Source organism: Salmo salar, chromosome ssa25, assembly GCF_905237065.1.
Source record: "Salmo salar chromosome ssa25, Ssal_v3.1, whole genome shotgun sequence".
Lineage (NCBI taxonomy): Eukaryota > Metazoa > Chordata > Actinopteri > Salmoniformes > Salmonidae > Salmo > Salmo salar.
The window spans coordinates 36,833,068-36,852,001 of NC_059466.1; the positions used below are offsets into that span (position 1 = coordinate 36,833,068).

Here is an 18,934-nt window from a genome sequence, read left to right on the forward strand (position 1 = left end):
CTAACTACTATACTATAACTACTATACTGCTGCTCTACCCCTCACTGGTCAGTCACTAACTACTATACTATAACTACTATACTGCTGCTCTACCCCTCACTGGTCAGTCACTAACTACTATACTATAACTACTATACTGCTGCTCTACCCCTCACTGGTCAGTCACTAACTACTATACTATAACTACTATACTGCTGCTCTACCCCTCACAGGTCAGTCACTAACTACTATACTATAACTACTATACTGCTGCTCTACCACTCACACCCCTCACTGGTCAGTCACTCACTGCTATACTGTTGCTCTACCACTCACACCCCTCACTGGTCAGTCAGTCACTCACTGCTATACTGTTGCTCTACCACTCACACCCCTCACTGTGTCCCACTGTGCTTCTCATTCTCCATCTCAAAGCACTCTCCCTTGGTCTGCTTTTAAAAACCGTTCTCTCTCACAAACACACACATGCACACAGGCTGAAAACAGTCCCTTCTTCCACCCCTTTCCTTTCCCCAGACCACCTGTGTGAGGGGATTCAGTCGGTTGGGATGCATGCTCGCTCATCTGTCTGGTTACTTAGCAACGACCGATCTGTTTGCTTAGTGTATGTGCAGAAATGGGCTTCTCAGAACACGCTCACTCTAGAAAATAAAAAGTGTGTGTGTGTGAGACAAATGTGATCTCTGCTACAAACACATGGAGAATGAAAAGGAACCACACACTCCTTCACATAGCCGGTGGCGTCCATTTCTTTCTATCCGAACAATAAAACCCAATTACCTCAGATAGACAGCAGGCCTTGAGAGAGGAGAGGCATAGGGAGGGAGGGAGGGAGGGAGGGAGGGAGGGAGGGAGGGAGAGCTGGGGAAGGGTTTAGACGGAAAGATAGAGCGAGCGACAGAGATTGTGTGTGTTCCTCCCTCCACCTGGTCCCACTCATCTGGAGGTCGTTAATCCCGCCAAACACACGCCAGACACCCAACGCCTCAGTACTGGCACTCAGCCCAGCTCTTACTGGCTCTCTGTGTTTGCAGCTCTTACTGGCTCTCTCCCCTCCTCTCCCCCCACGTCAAGTATCCAGCAAGCAATGATGCAGTATAGACAGCCCCTCTCTCTCCCCTCCTCTCCCCCCACGTCAAGTATCCAGCCAGCAATGATGCAGTATAGACAGCCCCATCTCTACCAAAGCTGTGGCAGGCCCCTCATCTAACCTTGCTCGTCTCTCTCTCCCTTTCTCTCTCGCTCTCTCCCTTTCTCTCTCGCTCTCTCCCTTTCTCTCTCGCTCTCTCTCGCTCTCTCCCTTTCTCTCTCGCTCTCTCCCTTTCTCTCTCGCTCTCTCCCTTTCTCTCTCGCTCTCTCCCTTTCTCTCTCGCTCTCTCCCTTTCTCTCTCGCTCCCTCCCTTTCTCTCTCGCTCCCTCCCTTTCTCTCTCGCTCTCTCCCTTTCTCTCTCGCTCTCTCCCTTTCTCTCTCGCTCTCTCCCTTTCTCTCTCGCTCCTCTCCCTTTCTCTCTCGCTCTCTCCCTTTCTCTCTCGCTCTCTCCCTTTCTCTCTCGCTCTCTCCCTTTCTCTCTCGCTCTCTCCCTTTCTCTCTCGCTCTCTCCCTTTCTCTCTCGCTCTCTCCCTTTCTCTCTCGCTCTCTCCCTTTCTCTCTCGCTCCCTCCCTTTCTCTCTCGCTCTCTCCCTTTCTCTCTCGCTCTCCTCCCTTTCTCTCTCGCTCTCTCCCTTTTCTCTCGCTCTCTCCCTTTCTCTCTCGCTCTCTCCCTTTCTCTCTCGCTCTCTCCCTTTCTCTCTCGCTCTCTCCCTTTCTCTCTCGCTCTCTCCCTTTCTCTCTCGCTTTCTCCTTTTCTTTCTCGCTTCCTCCCTTTCTCTCTCGCTTCCTCCCTTTCTCTCTCGCTTTCTCCTTTTCTCTTTCGCTTTCTCTCTCGCTTCCTCCCTTTCTCTCTCGCTTTCTCCTTTTCTCTCTCGCTTTCTCCTTTTCTCTCGCTTTCTCCTTTTCTCTCTCGCTTTCTCCTTTTCTCTCTCGCTTTCTCCTTTTCTCTCTCGCTTTCTCCTTTTCTCTCTCGCTCTCTTCCTTTCTCTCTCGCTTTCTCCTTTTCTCTCTCGCTTCCTCCCTTTCTCCCTCGCTTTCTCCCGTTCTCTCTCGCTTCCTCCCGTTCTCTCTCGCTTCCTCCCGTTCTCTCTCCCTTTCTCTCGCGCTTTCTCCCTCTCTCTCGCGCTTTCTCCCTCTCTCTCGCGCGCTTTCTCCCTCTCTCTCGCGCGCTTTCTCCCTCTCTCTCTCGCGCTTTCTCCCTCTCTCTCTCTCTCGCGCTTTCTCTCTCTCTCTCTCGCGCTTTCTCCCTCTCTCTCGCGCTTTCTCCCTCTCTCTCTCGCGCTTTCTCCCTCTCTCTCTCGCGCTTTCTCTCTCTCGCGCTTTCTCCCTCTTGCGCTTGCTCTCTCTCTCGCGTGCTCTTTCTCGCTCTTCCTCTCTCGCGCTTCCTCTCTCTCGCTCTCTCGCGCTTCCTCTCTCGCTCTCTCGCGCTTCCTCTCTCTCGCTCTCTCGCGCTTCCTCTCTCTCGCGCTTTCTCGCTCTCTCGCGCGCTTTCTCGCTGTCTCGCGCGCTTTCTCGCTGTCTCGCGCGCTTTCTCGCTGTCTCGCGCGCTTTCTCGCTGTCTCGCGCGCTTTCGCTCTTGCTCTATCGCTTTCGCTCTTGCTCTTGCTCTATCGCTTTCGCTCTTGCTCTATCGCTTTCGCGCTTTCTCTCTCGCTCTCGCGCTTTCTCTCGTGCTCTCTCTCTCTCTCGTGCTCTCTCTCTCTCGTGCTCTCTCTCTCTCTCGTGCTCTCTCTCTCGTGCTCTCTCTCTCGTGCTCTCTCTCTCGTGCTCTCTCTCTCGTGCTCTCTCTCTCATGCGCTCTCTCTCATGCGCTCTCTCTCTTTCTCTTCTCCCCGTAGATTATTTTGCTGACCTGCAGGGCCACTCTGATGACGACCCAGAGATCCACTGGGAATTCTATGGCAGTGCTGTGTGTGGTGAGTTTCGCTCTGTGTCTATTTGTGTGAGAGAGATTCCCATTGTGTGCAAAGAGATCAGCTATGTGTGTGTGTGTTCATTGTGTAATATAACTCTGTGTGCACTACCTTCAGAAAGTATTCATAACCCTTGACTTAATCCACATTTTGTTGTTACTGCCTGAATTCAAAATTGATTAAATAGATGTTTTTCTCACCCACTTAAAACACAATGACGAAGTGAAAACATGTTTTTACAAATTTTGCAAATGTCTGAAAATGAAATACAGAAATATCTCATACATACATTTCCAGTCAAATTTCGGGACACCTACTCATTCAAGGTTTTTTTTTTTTTATTTCAACTATTTTCTACATTGTAGAATAGTAAAAACATCAAAACTATGAAATAACATATGGAGTCATGTAGTAACCAAAAAAGTGTTAACATCTCTAGGGTAGGGGGCAGTATTTTGACGTCCGGATGAAAGGTGTGCCCGTAGTAAACTGCCTGCTACTCAGGCTCAGAAGGTAGGATATGCATATCATTAGTAGATTTGGATAGAAAACACTCTGAAGTTTCTAGAACTGTTTGAATGATGTCTGTGAGTATAACAGAACTCATATGGCAGGCAAAAACCTGAGAAAAATCCAACCAGGAAGTGTGGAAATCTGAGGTTTGTAGTTTTTCCAAGTGATTCCCTATCCAGTACACAGTGTCTGTGGGGTCATTTTGCACTTCCTTGACAAGATGTCAACAGTCTTTAGAATGTTGTTTCATGCTTCTACTATGAATAGGGAGAGAATAAGAGCTTCTGGAAGTAGCTGACAGAGAAAATGACATGAGCTCAGTGGCGCGCACTCACATGAGAGTTAGCTGTGTTTCTTTTCTTTTTTGAAGACAAAGGAATCGTCTGGTTGGAATATTATGGAAGATTTATGATAAAAACATCCTAAAGATTGATTCTATACATCGTTTGACATGTTTCTACAAACTGTAGTATAACTTTTTTGACTTTTCGTCTGGACTTAGTAAGCACGTGCCTTACATTTGGAGTAGTGGACTAAATGCGCGAACAAAATGGAGGTATTTGGACATAAAGATGAATTTTATCGAACAAAACTAACATTTATTCTGGAACTGGGATTCCTGGGAGTGCATTCCGATGAAGATCATCAAAGGTAAGTGAATATTTATAATGTAATTTTTGTCATTTCTGTTGACTTCAAAATGGCGGGTGTCTGTATGGCTTGTTCTGATATCTGAGCGCTGTACTCAGATTATTGCAAAATTTGCTTTCGCCGTAAAGCTTTTTTGAAATCTGACACAGCAGTTGCATTAAGGAGAAGTGTATCTATAATTCTTTGAATAGCTGTTGGATATTTTATCAACGTTTATGATGAGTATTTTTGTAAATTGATGTGCTCATTCACCGGAAGTTTTGGGAGGCAAAACATTTCTGAACATTACACGCCAATGTAAAATGGGGTTTTTGGATATAAATATGAACTTTATCGAGCAAAACATACATGTATTGTGTAACGTGAAGCCCTATGAGTGCCATCTGACGAAGATCATCAAAGGTTAGTGATTAACCTGTTATGGATAGGGGGCAGTATTTTCACGGCCGGATAAAAAACGTACCCGATTTAATCTGTTTATTACTCCTGCCCAGAAACTAGAATATGCATATAATTGTTTGATTTGGATAGAAAACACCCTAAAGTTTCTAAAACTGTTTGAATGGCTCAGTTGGTAGAGCATGGTGTGTGCAACGCCAGGGTTGTGGGTTCGATTCCCACGGGGGGCCAGTACAAAAAAATGCATGAAATGAAATGTATTCATTACTGTAAGTCGCTCTGGATAAGAGCGTCTGCTAAATGACTAAAATGCAAAATGTAAGATTCCAAACAGGAAGTGCCCTCTCTGACCATTTCTTGGCCTTCTTTATTGAAAACAGAGTATCTCTGCTGTAACGTGACACTTTCTAAGGCTCTCAGAAGGCGCCAGAACGTTGAATGATGACTTTGCAGTCCCAGGCTGAAAAACAGTAGCGCATTTGGATAGTGGTCGATCTGAGAACAATGAGACGGGTGCGCGCGTGCACGTGAAGAGTCCATTTTAGATTATCAGTCTTTGAACGAAAACAACGACTCCCAGTTGGAATATTATCGCTATTTTACAAGAAAATCGCATAAAAATTTATTTTAAACAGCGTTTGACATGCTTCGAAGTACGGTAATGGAATATTTTGACATTTTTTGTCACGATACGCGTCCGCGCGTCACCCTTCGTTACCCTTCGGATAGTGTCTTGAACGCACGAACAAAACGCCGCTATTTGGATATAACTATGGATTATTTGGAACCAAACAAACATTTGTTGTTGAAGTAGAAGTCCTGGGAGTGCATTCTGATGAAGAACAGCAAAGGCAATAACATTTTTCTTATAGTAAATCTGAGTTTGGTGAGTACCAAACTTGGTGGGTGTCAAAATAGCTAGCCTGTGATGGCCGGGCTATCTACTCAGAATATTGCAAAATGTGCTTTCACCGAAAAGCTATTTTAAAATCGGACACCGCGATTGCATAAAGGAGTTCTGTATCTATAATTCTTAAAATAATTATGTTTTTTGTGAACGTTTATCGTGAGTAATTTAGTAAATTCACTGGAAGTGTTCGGTGGGAATGCTAGTTCTGAACGTCACATGCTAATGTAAAAAGCTAGTTTTTGATATAAATATGAACTTGATTGAACAAAACATGCATGTATTGTATAACATAATGTCCTAGGAGTGCCATCTGATGAAGATCATCAAAGGTTAGTGCTGCATTTAGCTGTGGTTTTGTTTTTTGTGACATTATATGCTAGCTTGAAAAATGGGTGTCTGATTATTTCTGGCTGGGTACTCTCCTGACATAATCTAATGTTTTGCTTTCGTTGTAAAGCCTTTTTGAAATCGGACAGTGTGGTTAGATAAAGCAGAGTCTTGTCTTTAAAATGCTGTAAAATAGTCATATGTTTGAAAAATTGAAGTTTTCGGATTTTCGAGGAGTTTGTATTTCGCACCACGCCCTATCATTGGATATTGGAGCGGTGTTCCGCTAGCGGAACGTCTAGATGTAAGAGGTTAATTTTAGCTGTATTTCTGTTTTTTGTGACTCCTCTCCTTGCTTGGAAAATGGCTGTGTGGTTTTTCTTGTCTCGGCGCTGTCCTAACATAATCTAATGTTATGCTTTCGCCGTAAAGCCTTTTTGAAATCGGACAATGTGGTTGGATTAACAAGAAGTGTATCTTTAAAATGGGATATAATAGTTGTATGTTTGAGAAATTTGAATTATGACATTTTTGTTGTTTTGAATTTGCCGCCCTGCTATTTCACTGGCTGTTGAATAGTGTGTCCCGCGAGAGGTTAAACAAATCCAAAATATATGTTATATTTTAGGTTCTTCAAAGTAGCCACCATTTGCCTTGATGACAGCTTTGCACACTCTTGGCATTCTCTCAACCAGCAACACCTGGAATGTTTTTCAAATCAAATTTGATTGGTAACATACACATGGTTCGCAGATGTTAATGCGAGTGTAGCATAATGCTTGTGTTTCTAGTTCCGACCATGCAGTAATATCTAACAAGTAATCTAACAAGTTCACAACAACTACCTTATACACACACAAGTGTAAAAGAATGAATAAGAATATGTATGTATAAATATATGGATGAGAGATGGCGGAATGGCATAGGCAAGATGCAGTGGATGGTATATAGTACAGAATATACATATGAGATGAGTAATGTAAGGTATGTAAACATTATATAAAGTGGCATTGTTTAAAGTGACTAGTGATACATGTATTACATCCAATGTTTTATTATTAAAGTGGCTAGAGATTTGAGTCAGTATGTTGGCAGCAGCCACTTAAAGTTAGTGATGGCTATTTAACAGTCTGATGGCCTTGAGATAGAATCTGTTTTTCAGTCTTTCAGTCCCAGCTTTGATGTACCTGTACTGACCTCGCCTTCTGGATGATAGCGGGGTGAACAGGCAGTGGCTCGAGTGGTTGTTGTCTTGGTGATCTTTTTGGTCTTCCTGTGACATCGGGTGGTGTAGGTGTCCTGGAGGGCAGGTAGTTTGCCCCCGGTGATGCGTTGTGCAGACCTCACTACCCTCTGGAGAGCCTTGCGGTTGTGTGCAGAGCAGTTGCAGTACAGGCGGTGATACAGCCCAACAGGATGCTCTCGATTGTGCATCTGTAAAAGTTTGTTAGTGTTTTTGGTGACAAGTCAAATTTCTTCAGCCTCTTGAGGTTGAAGAGGCACTGTTGAGCCTTTTTCACCATAGGTATTACATAGGTATTCCTCTTTTCCAGATGGGTTAGGGCAGTGTGATTGCGATTGCGTCATCTGTGGACTTATTGGAGTGGGTCTAGGGTATCAGGTAGGGTGGAGGTGATATGATCCTTGACTGGTCTCTCAAAGCACTTCATGATGACAGAAGTGAGTGCTACGGGGCGATAGTCATTTAGCTCAGTTACCTTAGCTTTCTTGGGAACAGGAACAATGGTGGCCCTCTTGAAGCATGTGGGAACAGCAGATTGGGTTAGGGATTGATTGAATATGTTCGTAAACACACCAGCCAGCTGGTCTGCGCATGCTCTGAGTACGCGTCTAGGGATGCCGTCTGGGCCGGCAGCCTTGCGAGGGTTAACACGTTTAAATGTTTTACTCACGTTTGCTGCGGTGAAGGAGAGTCCACAGGTTTTGGTAGCGGGCCGTGTCAGTGGCACTGTATTGTCCTCAAAGCGAGCAAAGAAGTTGTTTAGTTTGTCTGGGAGCAAGACATCGGTGGCCGCGACGGGGCTGGTTTTGTTTTTGTAATCCGTGATTGACTGTAGACCCTGCCACATACGTCTCGTGTCTGAGCCGTTGAATTGTGACTCTACTTTGTCTCTATACTGACGCTTAGCTTGTTTGATTGCCTTGTAGAGGGAATAGCTACACTGTTTTTATTTGGTCATGTTTCCGGTCACCTTGCCCTGAATAAAAGCAGTGGTTTGCGCTTTCAGTTTTGCTCGAATGCTGCCATCAATCCACGGCTTCTGGTTGGGGAAGGTTTTAATTGTCGCCGTGGATACAACATCACTAATGCACTTGCTAATAAAGTCACTCACCGAATCAGCGTGTCCATCAATGTTGTTGTTCGGCGCTATCCGGAACATATCCCATTCCACGTGATTGAAGCAATCTTGAAGGGTGGAATCAGATTGGTCGGACCAGCGTTGAACAGACCTGAGCACGGGCATTTCCTGTTTTAGTTTGTCTATAGGCTGGGAGCAACAAAATTGAGTCGTGCTTTCAGATTTGCCGAAAGGAGGGCGGGGCAGGGCTTTGTATGCGTCATGGAAGTTAAATTCGGGATCATTGTTCATCTTTCCAGCCCGGGTCGCGCATTCGATATGCTGATAACGTTTAGGGAGCCATGTTTTCATATTAGCCTTTGTTAAAATCCCCCAGCTACAATAAATGCAGCCTCAGGATATGTGGTTTCCAGTTTACATAGAGTCCAGTTGAGGTGTCTGCTTGGCGGGGATGTACACGACTGTAATTATAATCAAAGAGAATTCTCTTGGAAGATAATGGGGTTGGAATTTGATTGTAAGGATTTCTAGGTCAGGTGAACAAAATGACTTGAGTTCCTGTATGTTGTTATGATCACACCATGACTCGTTAATCATAAGGCATACACCCCCACCCTTCTTACCAGAGAGATGTTTGTTTCTGTCGGCGAAATGCGTGAAGTAACCAGGTGGCTGTACCGACTCTGATAACGTATCCTGAGTGAGCCATGTTTCCGTGAAACAGAAAATGTTACAATCTCTTATGTCTCTCTGGAAGGCAACCCTTCCTCGGATTTCGTCTACCTTGATGTCAAGAGACTAGACATTGGTTAGCAGTATACTCGGGAGCGGTGGGCGATGTGCCCGTCTATGGAGCCTGACCAGAAGACCGCTCCGTCTGCCCCTTCTGCAGCGCCATTGTTTTGGGTCGTTTTCCAGCAGTCTTGAAGAAGTTCCCACATATGCTGAGCACTTGTTGGCTGCTTTTCCTTCACTCTGTGTTCCAACTAATCCCAAACCATCTCAATTGGGTTGAGGTCGGGTGATTGTGGAGGCCAGGTCATCCGATGCAGCACTCCATCTCTCTATTTCTTGGTCAAATAGCCCTTACACAGCTGAAGGTGTGTTTTGGGTCATTGTCCTGTTGAAAAACAAATGATTGTCTCACTAAGCGCAAACCAGATGGGATGCCGTTTCGCTGCAGGATGCTGTGGTAGCCATGCTGGTTAAGTGTGCCTTGAATTATAAATAAATCACAGACAGTGTCACCAGCAAAGCACCATCACACCACCACCTCCGTGCTTCACGGTGGGAACCACACATGCAGAAATCATCCTTTCGCCAACTCTGTGTCTCACAAAGACATGGCTGTTGGGACCAAAAATCTCACATTTGGACCCATCAGACCAAAGCACAGATTTCCAATGTCAATTGCTTATGTTTTTTGGCCCAAGCAAGTCTCTTCTTATTATTGGTGTCCTTTAGTAGTGGTTTCTTTGCAGCAATTTGACCATGAAGGACTGATTCACGCAGTCTCCTCTGAACAGTTGATGTTGATGTTGAGATGTGTCTTTTACTTGAACTCTGTGAAGCATTTATTTGGGCTGCAATCTGAGGTGCAGTTAACTCTAATGAATGTATCCTCTGCAGCAGAGGTAACTCATGAGAGCCAGTTTCATCATAATGCTTGATGGTTTTTGCAAATGCACTTGAAGAAACTTTCAAAGTTCTTGAAATTATCCAGATTGACTGACCTTCATGTCTTAAAGTAATGATGGACTGTCATTTCTCTTTGCTTATTTGAGCATAATATGGACTTGGTCTCCTTCCAAATAGGGCTATCTTCTGTATACCACTCCTACCTTGTCACAACACAACTGATTGGCTCAAACGCATTAAGAAGGAACGAAATTCCACATATTAAACTTTACCAATGCACGCCTTAATTGAAATGCATTCTAGGTGACTACCTAATGAAGCTGGTTGAGAGAATGCCAAGAGTGTGCAAAACTGACAAGGCAAAGGGTGGCTACTTTAAAGAATATAAAATATATTTTGATTTGTTTAACACTTTTTGGTTATTACGTGATTCCATATGTGTTATTTCATAGTTTTGATGTCTTCACTATTATTCTACAGGGTAGAAAATAGTCAAAATAAAAACCCTTGAATGAGTAGGTGTGTCTAAACGTTTGACTGGTACTGTAAGTATTTGTCAGGTAGTCTAGTGGTTAGAGCGTTGGACTAGTAACCGAAAGGTTTGAAAATTGAATCCCCGAGCTGACAAGGTAAAAATCTGCCGTTCTACCCCTGAACAAGGCAGTTAAGCCACTGTTCCTAGGCCGTCATTGAAAATAAGAATTGGTTCTTAACTGACTTGCCTGGTTAACTAAAGGTAAAATGAAAAAATTCACACCCCTTAGTCAATACATGTTAGAATCACCTTTGGCAGTGATTACAGCTGTGAGTCTTTTTGGTTAAGTCTACGAGCTTTGCGCACCTGCATTGTACAATATTTGCATATTATTATTTTGATCATTTAACTTCCTGATTTTGAATTTTAGGACCCCGTTAGGTATAAACAAAAATATACACTACCGTTCAAAAGCTTGGGGTCACATAGAAATGTCCTTGTTTTTGAAAGAAAAGCTAATTTTATGTCAATTAAAATAACATCAAATTGATCAGAAATACAGTGTAGACATTGCTAATGTTGTAAATGACTATTGTAGCTGGAAACGGCAGAATTGTTATGGAAAATCTACGTGGGCGTACAGAGGCTCATTATCAGCAACCATCACTCCTGTGTTCCAATGGCACGTTGTTAGCTAATCCAAGTTTATCATTTTAAAAGGCTAATTGATCATTAGAAAACCCTTTTGCAATTATGTTAGCACAGCTGAAAACTTGTGCTGATTAAAGAAGCAATAAAACTGTCCTTCCTTAGACAAGTTGAGTATCTGGAGCATCATAATTTGTGGGTTCGATTACAGGCTCAAATGGCCTAGAAACAAAGGACTTTCTTCTGAAACTCATCAGGCTATTCTTGTTCTGAGAAATTAAGGCTATTCCATGTGAGAAATTGCCAAGAAACTGAAGATCTCTTACAACGCTGTGTACTACTCCCTTCACAGAACAGCGCAAACTGGATCTAACCAGAACAGAAAGAGGAGTGGGAGGCCCCGGTGCACAACTGAGCAAGAGGACAAGTACATTAGAGTGTCTAGTTTGAGAAACAGACACCGCACAAGTCCTCAACTGGCAGCTTCATTAAATAGAACCCGCAAAACACCAGTCTGAACGTCAACAGTGAATAGGCGAGTCCGAGATGCTGGCCTTCTAGGCAGAGTTCCTGTGTCTGTGTTCTTTTGCCCATCTTAATCTTTTCTTTTTATGGTCCAGTCTGAGATATGGCTTTTTCTTTGCAACTCTGCCTAGAAAGCCAGCATCCCAGAGTCGCCTCTTCACTGTTGACGTTGAGACTGGTGTTTTGACTTATTTACTCCTGACTGTATTTAGTCTTGACATAACAAAGGTGTTGAATATTTATTGACCCAAGACATTTTTCAGCTTTTCATTTTTAAATTCATTTGTACAAAATTCTAAAACCTAATTCCACTTTGGCATGATGGGGCATTGTGTGTATGCCACTGACACAGCATCTCATGCTGTAACACAACAACATGTGGAAAAGTTAAGGGCTGTGAATACTTTGAGTCATTGGAAGAGGGCAGTGGACTTGTGTTATTCTAACTGTGTATCCCTTTCTCCATGTCTCAGAGTCCTTAGAGGAGGGCAGTGTGTGTAACATGCTGGCGGATCCCCCAGGGCCAGAGGAAGATGATGAGGACAGGAGGGAGCTCTTTGAGTTTGAGTTCTCCAACCAACCCCTCCTCCCCTGCTACAACATCCAGGTGTCCTTGTTGCAGGGGTGAGTGTATATATATATATATACACACACACACACACACACACACACACACACACACACACACAGAGAGAGAGAGAAATCAATATGATTGGATAGAAGGAGGGAAAGAGGAGTACAGAATGAGAGAGTGAGATGAAAGTGACAGATAATAAACCAATACCATTTCTTCATCTCTTGTGTGTGTAAATCCTTGCGGTCCCGAATCCTCTTCCCACCCCCCAGGTCCAGGAACTGGCTTCTCCTCTCAGATGTTCTCCGGAAGCTGCGGATGTCGGCCCATTCCTTCCGCTCCTCCTTCCCCCACATGAAGGTGGTGACAATGTCCGAGGCAGAGTTTTACCGCCAGGCCTCCCTCTCCCAGCTCTTCTCCTGCCCAGACGAGCTGGAGGGCTTCCAGCCAGACAGCAAGGAGCTGCTGGACCTGGTGGAGGGGAGTGCTGAGCTGGCTGCTCTGCTGGGATCCACCCTGGAGTGCCTGGATGACCGCTGGGACGAACCCCTGGAGGCTCACGTTAATGCTAAGGCTAATGTTAATGGGAACATTAGGGCTAATGCTAACGCTAAGACTAACACTAAGACTAATGGTAACGCTAATTTTAAAGCTAACGCTAACAGGAGGTTGTTATCCCTGACCCTGAACTTTGACTCTGATTTCTGAATCCCTACTCTACAGTGGGGGTCTACGATAGGTGAATGAGTAAGACCCCTGCCCTGAGATGAACTCCTGCTCTGGACCGGTGGACTGTATGGACGAACGGACAGACAGAGCAGCAGAGACCTGAATGTGTCTGGACATCAAGCGAAGATGAAGAGGCGACTGTAAATTAACAATTGTCTTATTTTTTATACATGTATTAATATAAGTATAAATATATCTGGAAATGTTATCTTGATTTCTCTCCTGCAATTGTGTGGTTGTGTTATCATGACTGGAAGGTTGTGTGTATGTGTGTTAAACAGTATAATATATATATGTGTGTGTGTGTGTGTTCAGTTTATATGCCATAGTGTGTGTCTGAGCACTGAGGCAGCGCTTTTGAATGTCACATTTTTTGTTCATAGGAAGCACATGATGAGGATCAGTTGTATAGTTTTTTGTTCTCCTCAGACAGAGTTAGCACTCTAATCACCCTCAGGGGCTGTTTTGTACCTGTGTTCAATCTGCTTCTCATTTGGTCTCTAATTTCACTTGCAAAACTGAGGAGATGTGTTTTTGTATAATATTAAAGGTTTAAAGATGAGAAGATATTCGCCCTTCGGTACAGAACTTGTACATAACAGGGTGGCTATTGCAGTACAGTAACAGTTATACTATGTTTTTTTTGTAATTAAAATATTTCATTTGTATTTATATTTTGCCAGCAAAATTATCAAAATAAATCTTAACATTTGCAAGAAAGTTTATCTAAGTGTTATGCTCCACATTTTGTAATTACTATTGAAGGGTTTACATGGACCTAGCTAATCTTTGAACATTAGGCACATTCTGGCTTTTCAAGACCAAATCTGTCTAGCCTGGACCTACGAAGACATCCAGACAGTTAGTGCAAATCCAAAATTGGTCTACTTCAATATTTCATCTGTACACTACATTACCTATATACAGGAGCTACTTGTTTAGCTCCCGAGTGGCGCAGCGGTTTAGGAACTGCATCTCAGGTTCGAATCCAGGCTGTATCACAACCGGCCGTGATTGGGAGTCCCATAGGGCGGCGCACAATTGGCTCGGCATCGTCCGGGTTTGGCCGGCATAGGCCGTTATTCTAAATAAGAATTTGTTCTTAACTGACTTGCCTAGTTAAATAAAGATTAAAATAGTGTAGCTAGGCTGTTCTGAGCCACATCCTGAATGCTCAACAATAAGGGGTTGGAGGGGAGAAACAGTAGCCTACTCAAGTAAACTCAAACTCCCTCAAGCCAAATGAAGCCAACAAAGTAAAACACACAGCATACTGTTTGCTATGGATAATCACACAGCTTTGGGGGGAGCACTGCTGCTACCTCGCTCTCAAACCAAGGTGCTTGAATTGAGGAGCAAACTGAAGTAGAGGATATTCAGCAACTCTTGGAGGACAATGGAAGTAAATGCAAAAAGCTTGTTTATTGTTAAAAGTGAAAACACACCGCATGGCGCCGACAGATGGTCACCTCATTTCAGGTCCTTCGAAAACTATGCAGTAATTAGTTTAAAGTTTTATTTCTGACATTGTTAGCCCAGAAAACCTCAAGTGTTATTACATACAGCCAGGAATAACTATTGGATATAAAAGCAATTACGACCAGGAATACATCTTTCCCGAAGCGGATCCTTTGTCATGGGATCTTATCCCAGAGGCTGACCTAAAACAACGAGTTTTCCACAGGAAAGGCAGACGGAGCAGCCTACTGGTCAGACTTAGAAGGCGAGCACACCATCCACCGCTTCCGAGCATATTACTCGCCTATGTCCAATCTCTAGATAACAAGGTGGATGAAATTAGGGCACGAGTTGCCTTCCACAGAGACATCAGAGATTGTAACATTCTCTATTTCATGGAAACATGGCTCACTCGGGATATGTTGTCAGTCGGTACAGCCACCTGGTTTCTTCATTCATCGCGCTAACAGAAACAAACATCTCTCTGGTAAGAAGAAGGGCGGAGGTGTATGCCTTATGATTAACGACTCATGGTGTGATCCTAACAACATACAGGAACTCAAGTCCTTTTGTTCACCTGACCTTGAATTCCTTACAATCAAATGCCGACTGCATTATCTTCCAAGAGAATTATCTTCGATTAGTCACAGCCGTGTATATCCCCCCTCAAGCAGATACCTCGTCGGCCCTGAAAGAACTTAACGAAAACTGGAAACCATACATCCTGAGGATGCATTTATTGTAGCTGGGGATTTTAACAAAGCTAACATGAGAACAAGACTTACTAAATTCTATCAGCATATTGAATGCGCGAGCCGAGCTGGTACCATTCTGGATCATTGCTACTCTAACTTCCTAGATGCATACTTCGCCTTCCCCCACCCTGCCTTTGGCAAATCTGACCATAACTCCATTTTGTTGCTCCCAGCCTGTAGACATAAACTAAAACAGGAAACGCCCGTGCTCAGGTCTACACAATGCTCGTCTGACCAATCGGATTACTTCGATCACGTGGACTGGGATATGTTCTGGATAGCCTCAGACAATAACATTGATGTATATGCTGATTCGGTGAGTGAGTTTATTAGCAAGTGCATCGGAGACAATTAAAATCTTTCCTAACCAGAAACCGTGGATTGATGGCAGCATTTGCGCAAAACTGAAAGCGCGAACCACCGCTTTTAATCATGGCAAGGCGACTGGAAACATGACCGAATACAAACAGTGCAGCTTTTCCCTCCGCAAGTCAATAAAACAAGAAAAGAGACAAAGTAGAGTCGCAATTAAACGGCTCAAACACGAGATGTATGTGGCAGGGTCTACTGTCAATCACGGATTGCAAAAAGAAAACCAGCCCCGTCGCGGACATTGACGTCTTGCTCCCAGACAAATTAAACAACTTATTTGCTCGCTTTGAGGACAATACAGTGCCACTGACACAGCCCGCTACCAAAGACTGTGGGCTCTCTTTCTCCGTGGCCAATGTGAGTAAAACATTTAAACGTGTTAACCCTCGCAAGGCTGTCGGCCCAGACGACATCCCTAGCCGTGTCCTCAGAGCATTCACAGGACCAGCTGGCTGGTGTGTTTACGGACATATTCAATCAATGCCTATCCCAGTCTGTTGTCCTCCCATGCTTCAAGATAGCCACCATTGTTCCTGTTCCCAAGAAAGCTAAGGTAACTGAACTAAATGACTATCGCCCCATTGCACTCACTTCTGTCATCATGAACGGCTTTGAGAGACTAGTCAAGGTTCATATCACCTCCACCCTACCTGATACCCTAGACCCACTCCAATTTGCTTACCACCCCAATAGGTCCACTGACGACGCAATCGCCATCACACTGCACACTGCCCTATCCCATCTGGACAAGAGGAATACCTATGTAAGAATGCTGTTCATTGACTGCAGCTCAGCATTTAACACCATAGTACCCTCCAAACTCGTCATTAAGCTCGAGACCCTGGGTCTCAACCCCGCCCTGTGCAACTGGGTCCTGGACTTTCTGACGGGCCGCCCCCAGGTGGTGAAGATAGGAAACAACATCTCCACCCCACTGACCCTCAACACTGGGGCCCCACAAGGGTGCGTTCACAGCCCTCTCCTGTACTCCCTGTTCACCCATGACTGCATGGCCATGCACGCTTCCAACTCAATCATCAAGTTTGCAGACGACACCACAGTGGTAGGCCTGATTACCAATGACGACGAGACGGCCTACAGGGAGGAGGTGAGGGCCCTCGGAGTGTGGTGTCAGGAAAATAACCTCTCACTCAATGTCAACAAAACAAAGGAGATGATCGTGGACTTCAGGAAACAGCAGAGGGAGCACCCCCTCCCCCCCTCCCCATCCACGTGGACGGGACAGTAGTGGAGAAGGTGGAAAGTTTAAGTTCCTCGGCATACACATCACGGACAAACTGAAATGGTCCCCTTACACAGACAGCGTGGTGAAGAAGGCGCAACAGTGCCTCTTCAACCTCAGGAGGCTGATGAAATTTGGCTTGTCATCTAAAACATTAACAAACTTTTACAGATGCACAATCGAGAGCATCCGGGTTGTGTCACCGCCTGGTACGGCAACTGCACCGCCCTCAACCACAAGGCTCTCCAGAGGGTAGTGCAGTCTGCACAACGCATCACCGGGGGCAAACTACCTGCCCTCCAGGACACCTACACCACCTGATGTCACAAGAAGGCCAAAAAGATCATCAAGGACAATAACCACCTGAGCCAGTACCGCTGCATCAAATCTGGGACCGAGAGACTGAAAAACAGCTTCTGTCTCAAGGCCATTAAATAAAGCCACTGTAATAATGTTTACATATCCTACATTACTCATCTCATTTGTATATACTGTATTCTATGCCATCTACTGCATCTTGCCTATGCCGCACGGCCATCGCTCATCCATATAAACTCAGCAAAAAAAGAAACGTCCCTTTTTTAGGACCCGTTCTTTCAAAGATAATTCGTAAAAATCCAAATAACTTCACAGATCTTCATTGTAAAGGGTTTAAACACTGTTTCCTCTGATGCTTGTTCAATGAACTATAAACAATTAACCTCTATGGGCTAGGTGGGACGCTTGCGTCCCACCTACTCAACAGCCAGTTGAATCCTGTTGCGCGTTATTCAAATACCTTAGAAATACTTCAATTTTTCAAAAATATGACTATTTTACACCATTTTAAAGATAAGACTCTCGTTAATCTAACCACACTGTCCGATTTCAAAAAGGCTTTACAACGAAAGCAAAACATTAGATTATGTCAGCAGAGTACCCAGCCAGAAATAATCAGACACCCATTTTTCAAGCTAGCATATAATGTCACATAAACCCAAACCACAGCTAAATGTAGCACTAACCTTTGATGATCTTCATCAGATGACAATCCTAGGACATTATGTTATACAATACATGCATGTTTTGTTCAATCAAGTTCATATTTATATCAAAAACCAGCTTTTTACATTAGCATGTGACTAGCATTCCCACCGAACACTGCCGGTGAATTTACTAAATTACTCACGATAAACGTTCACAAAAAGCATAACAATTATTTTAAGAATTATAGATACAGAACTCCTCTATGCACTCGATATGTCTGATTTTAAAATAGCTTTTCGGTGAAAGCACATTTTGCAATATTCTCAGTAGATAGCCCGGCATCACAGGGCTAGCTATTTAGACACCCAGCAAGTTTAGCACTCATTAAAGTCAGATTTACTATAAGAAAAATATTATTACCTTTGTTGTCTTCGTCAGAATGCACTCCCAGGACTTCTACTTCAATAACAAATGTTGGTTTGGTCAAAAATAATCCATCGTTATATCCAAACAGCGGTGTTTTGTTTGTGCGTTCAAGACACTATCCTAAAGCGTAAATAAGGGTGGCGAGCATGGCGCAATTCGTGACAAAAAAATTCCAAATATTCCATTACCGTACTTCGAAGCATGTCAAACGCTGTTTAAAATCAATTTTTATGCCATTTTTCTCATAAAAAAGCGATAATATTCCGACCGGGAATCTGCGTTTAGGTAAACAGACAAAAGAAAAGAAAGCATTCGGTCGACGCGGGCACGCGCCTAAGCCCATAGTACATAGTACTTTAAGGAATACCTAGGATAGGATAAAGTAATCCTTCTAACCCCCCCTTAAAAGATTTAGATGCACTATTGTAAAGTGGTTGTTCCACTGGATATCATAAGGTGAATGCACCAATTTGTAAGTCGCTCTGGATAAGAGCGTCTGCTAAATGACTTAAATGTAAATGTAAATGTAAATGTACTCTGAGTGGCCACTTGCCAAAAGCGATAAAGTGTTTCAGCCAGAGCCTGCCTCGATATCGTTCAGCTTTTTCCCGGGCTCTGAGAGCCTATGGAAGCCGTAGGAAGTGTCATGTTATTGCACAGATCCTCAGTTTTCAATAAAAAGAGCCAAGATGAAACACTACTTCTCAGACAGGCCACTTCCTGCATGAAATCTTCTCAGGTTTTTGCCTGCCATATGAGTTCTGTTATACTCACAGACACCATTCAAACAGTTTTAGAAACTTTAGGGTGTTTTCTATCCAAAGCCAATAATTATATGCATATTCTAGTTACTGGGCAGGAGTAGTAACCAGATTAAATCGGGTACATTTTTTATCCGGCTGTGTCAATACTGCCCCCTAGCCCTAACAGGTTAATGAACATGCACATATGGAACGGTTGTTAAGACACTAACAGTTTACAGACGGTAGGCAATTAAAGTT

At 43.9% G+C, this 18,934-nt stretch overlaps 1 protein-coding gene across 1 annotated transcript in view; it reads left to right on the forward strand.

Moving 5' to 3' along the window:
* Positions 1-13,438, forward strand: part of LOC106586712 (BCL-6 corepressor) — a 100,705-nt gene extending 87,267 nt beyond the window's left edge. Inside the window, 4 exon segments of the mRNA XM_014174269.2 lie at positions 2,929-3,006; positions 11,884-12,034; positions 12,257-12,618; positions 12,708-13,438. Coding sequence (XP_014029744.2) covers positions 2,929-3,006; positions 11,884-12,034; positions 12,257-12,618; positions 12,708-12,727 — 611 coding nt within the window. The 3' untranslated portion in view covers positions 12,728-13,438.
* Positions 13,439-18,934: the final 5,496 nt, after the last annotated feature.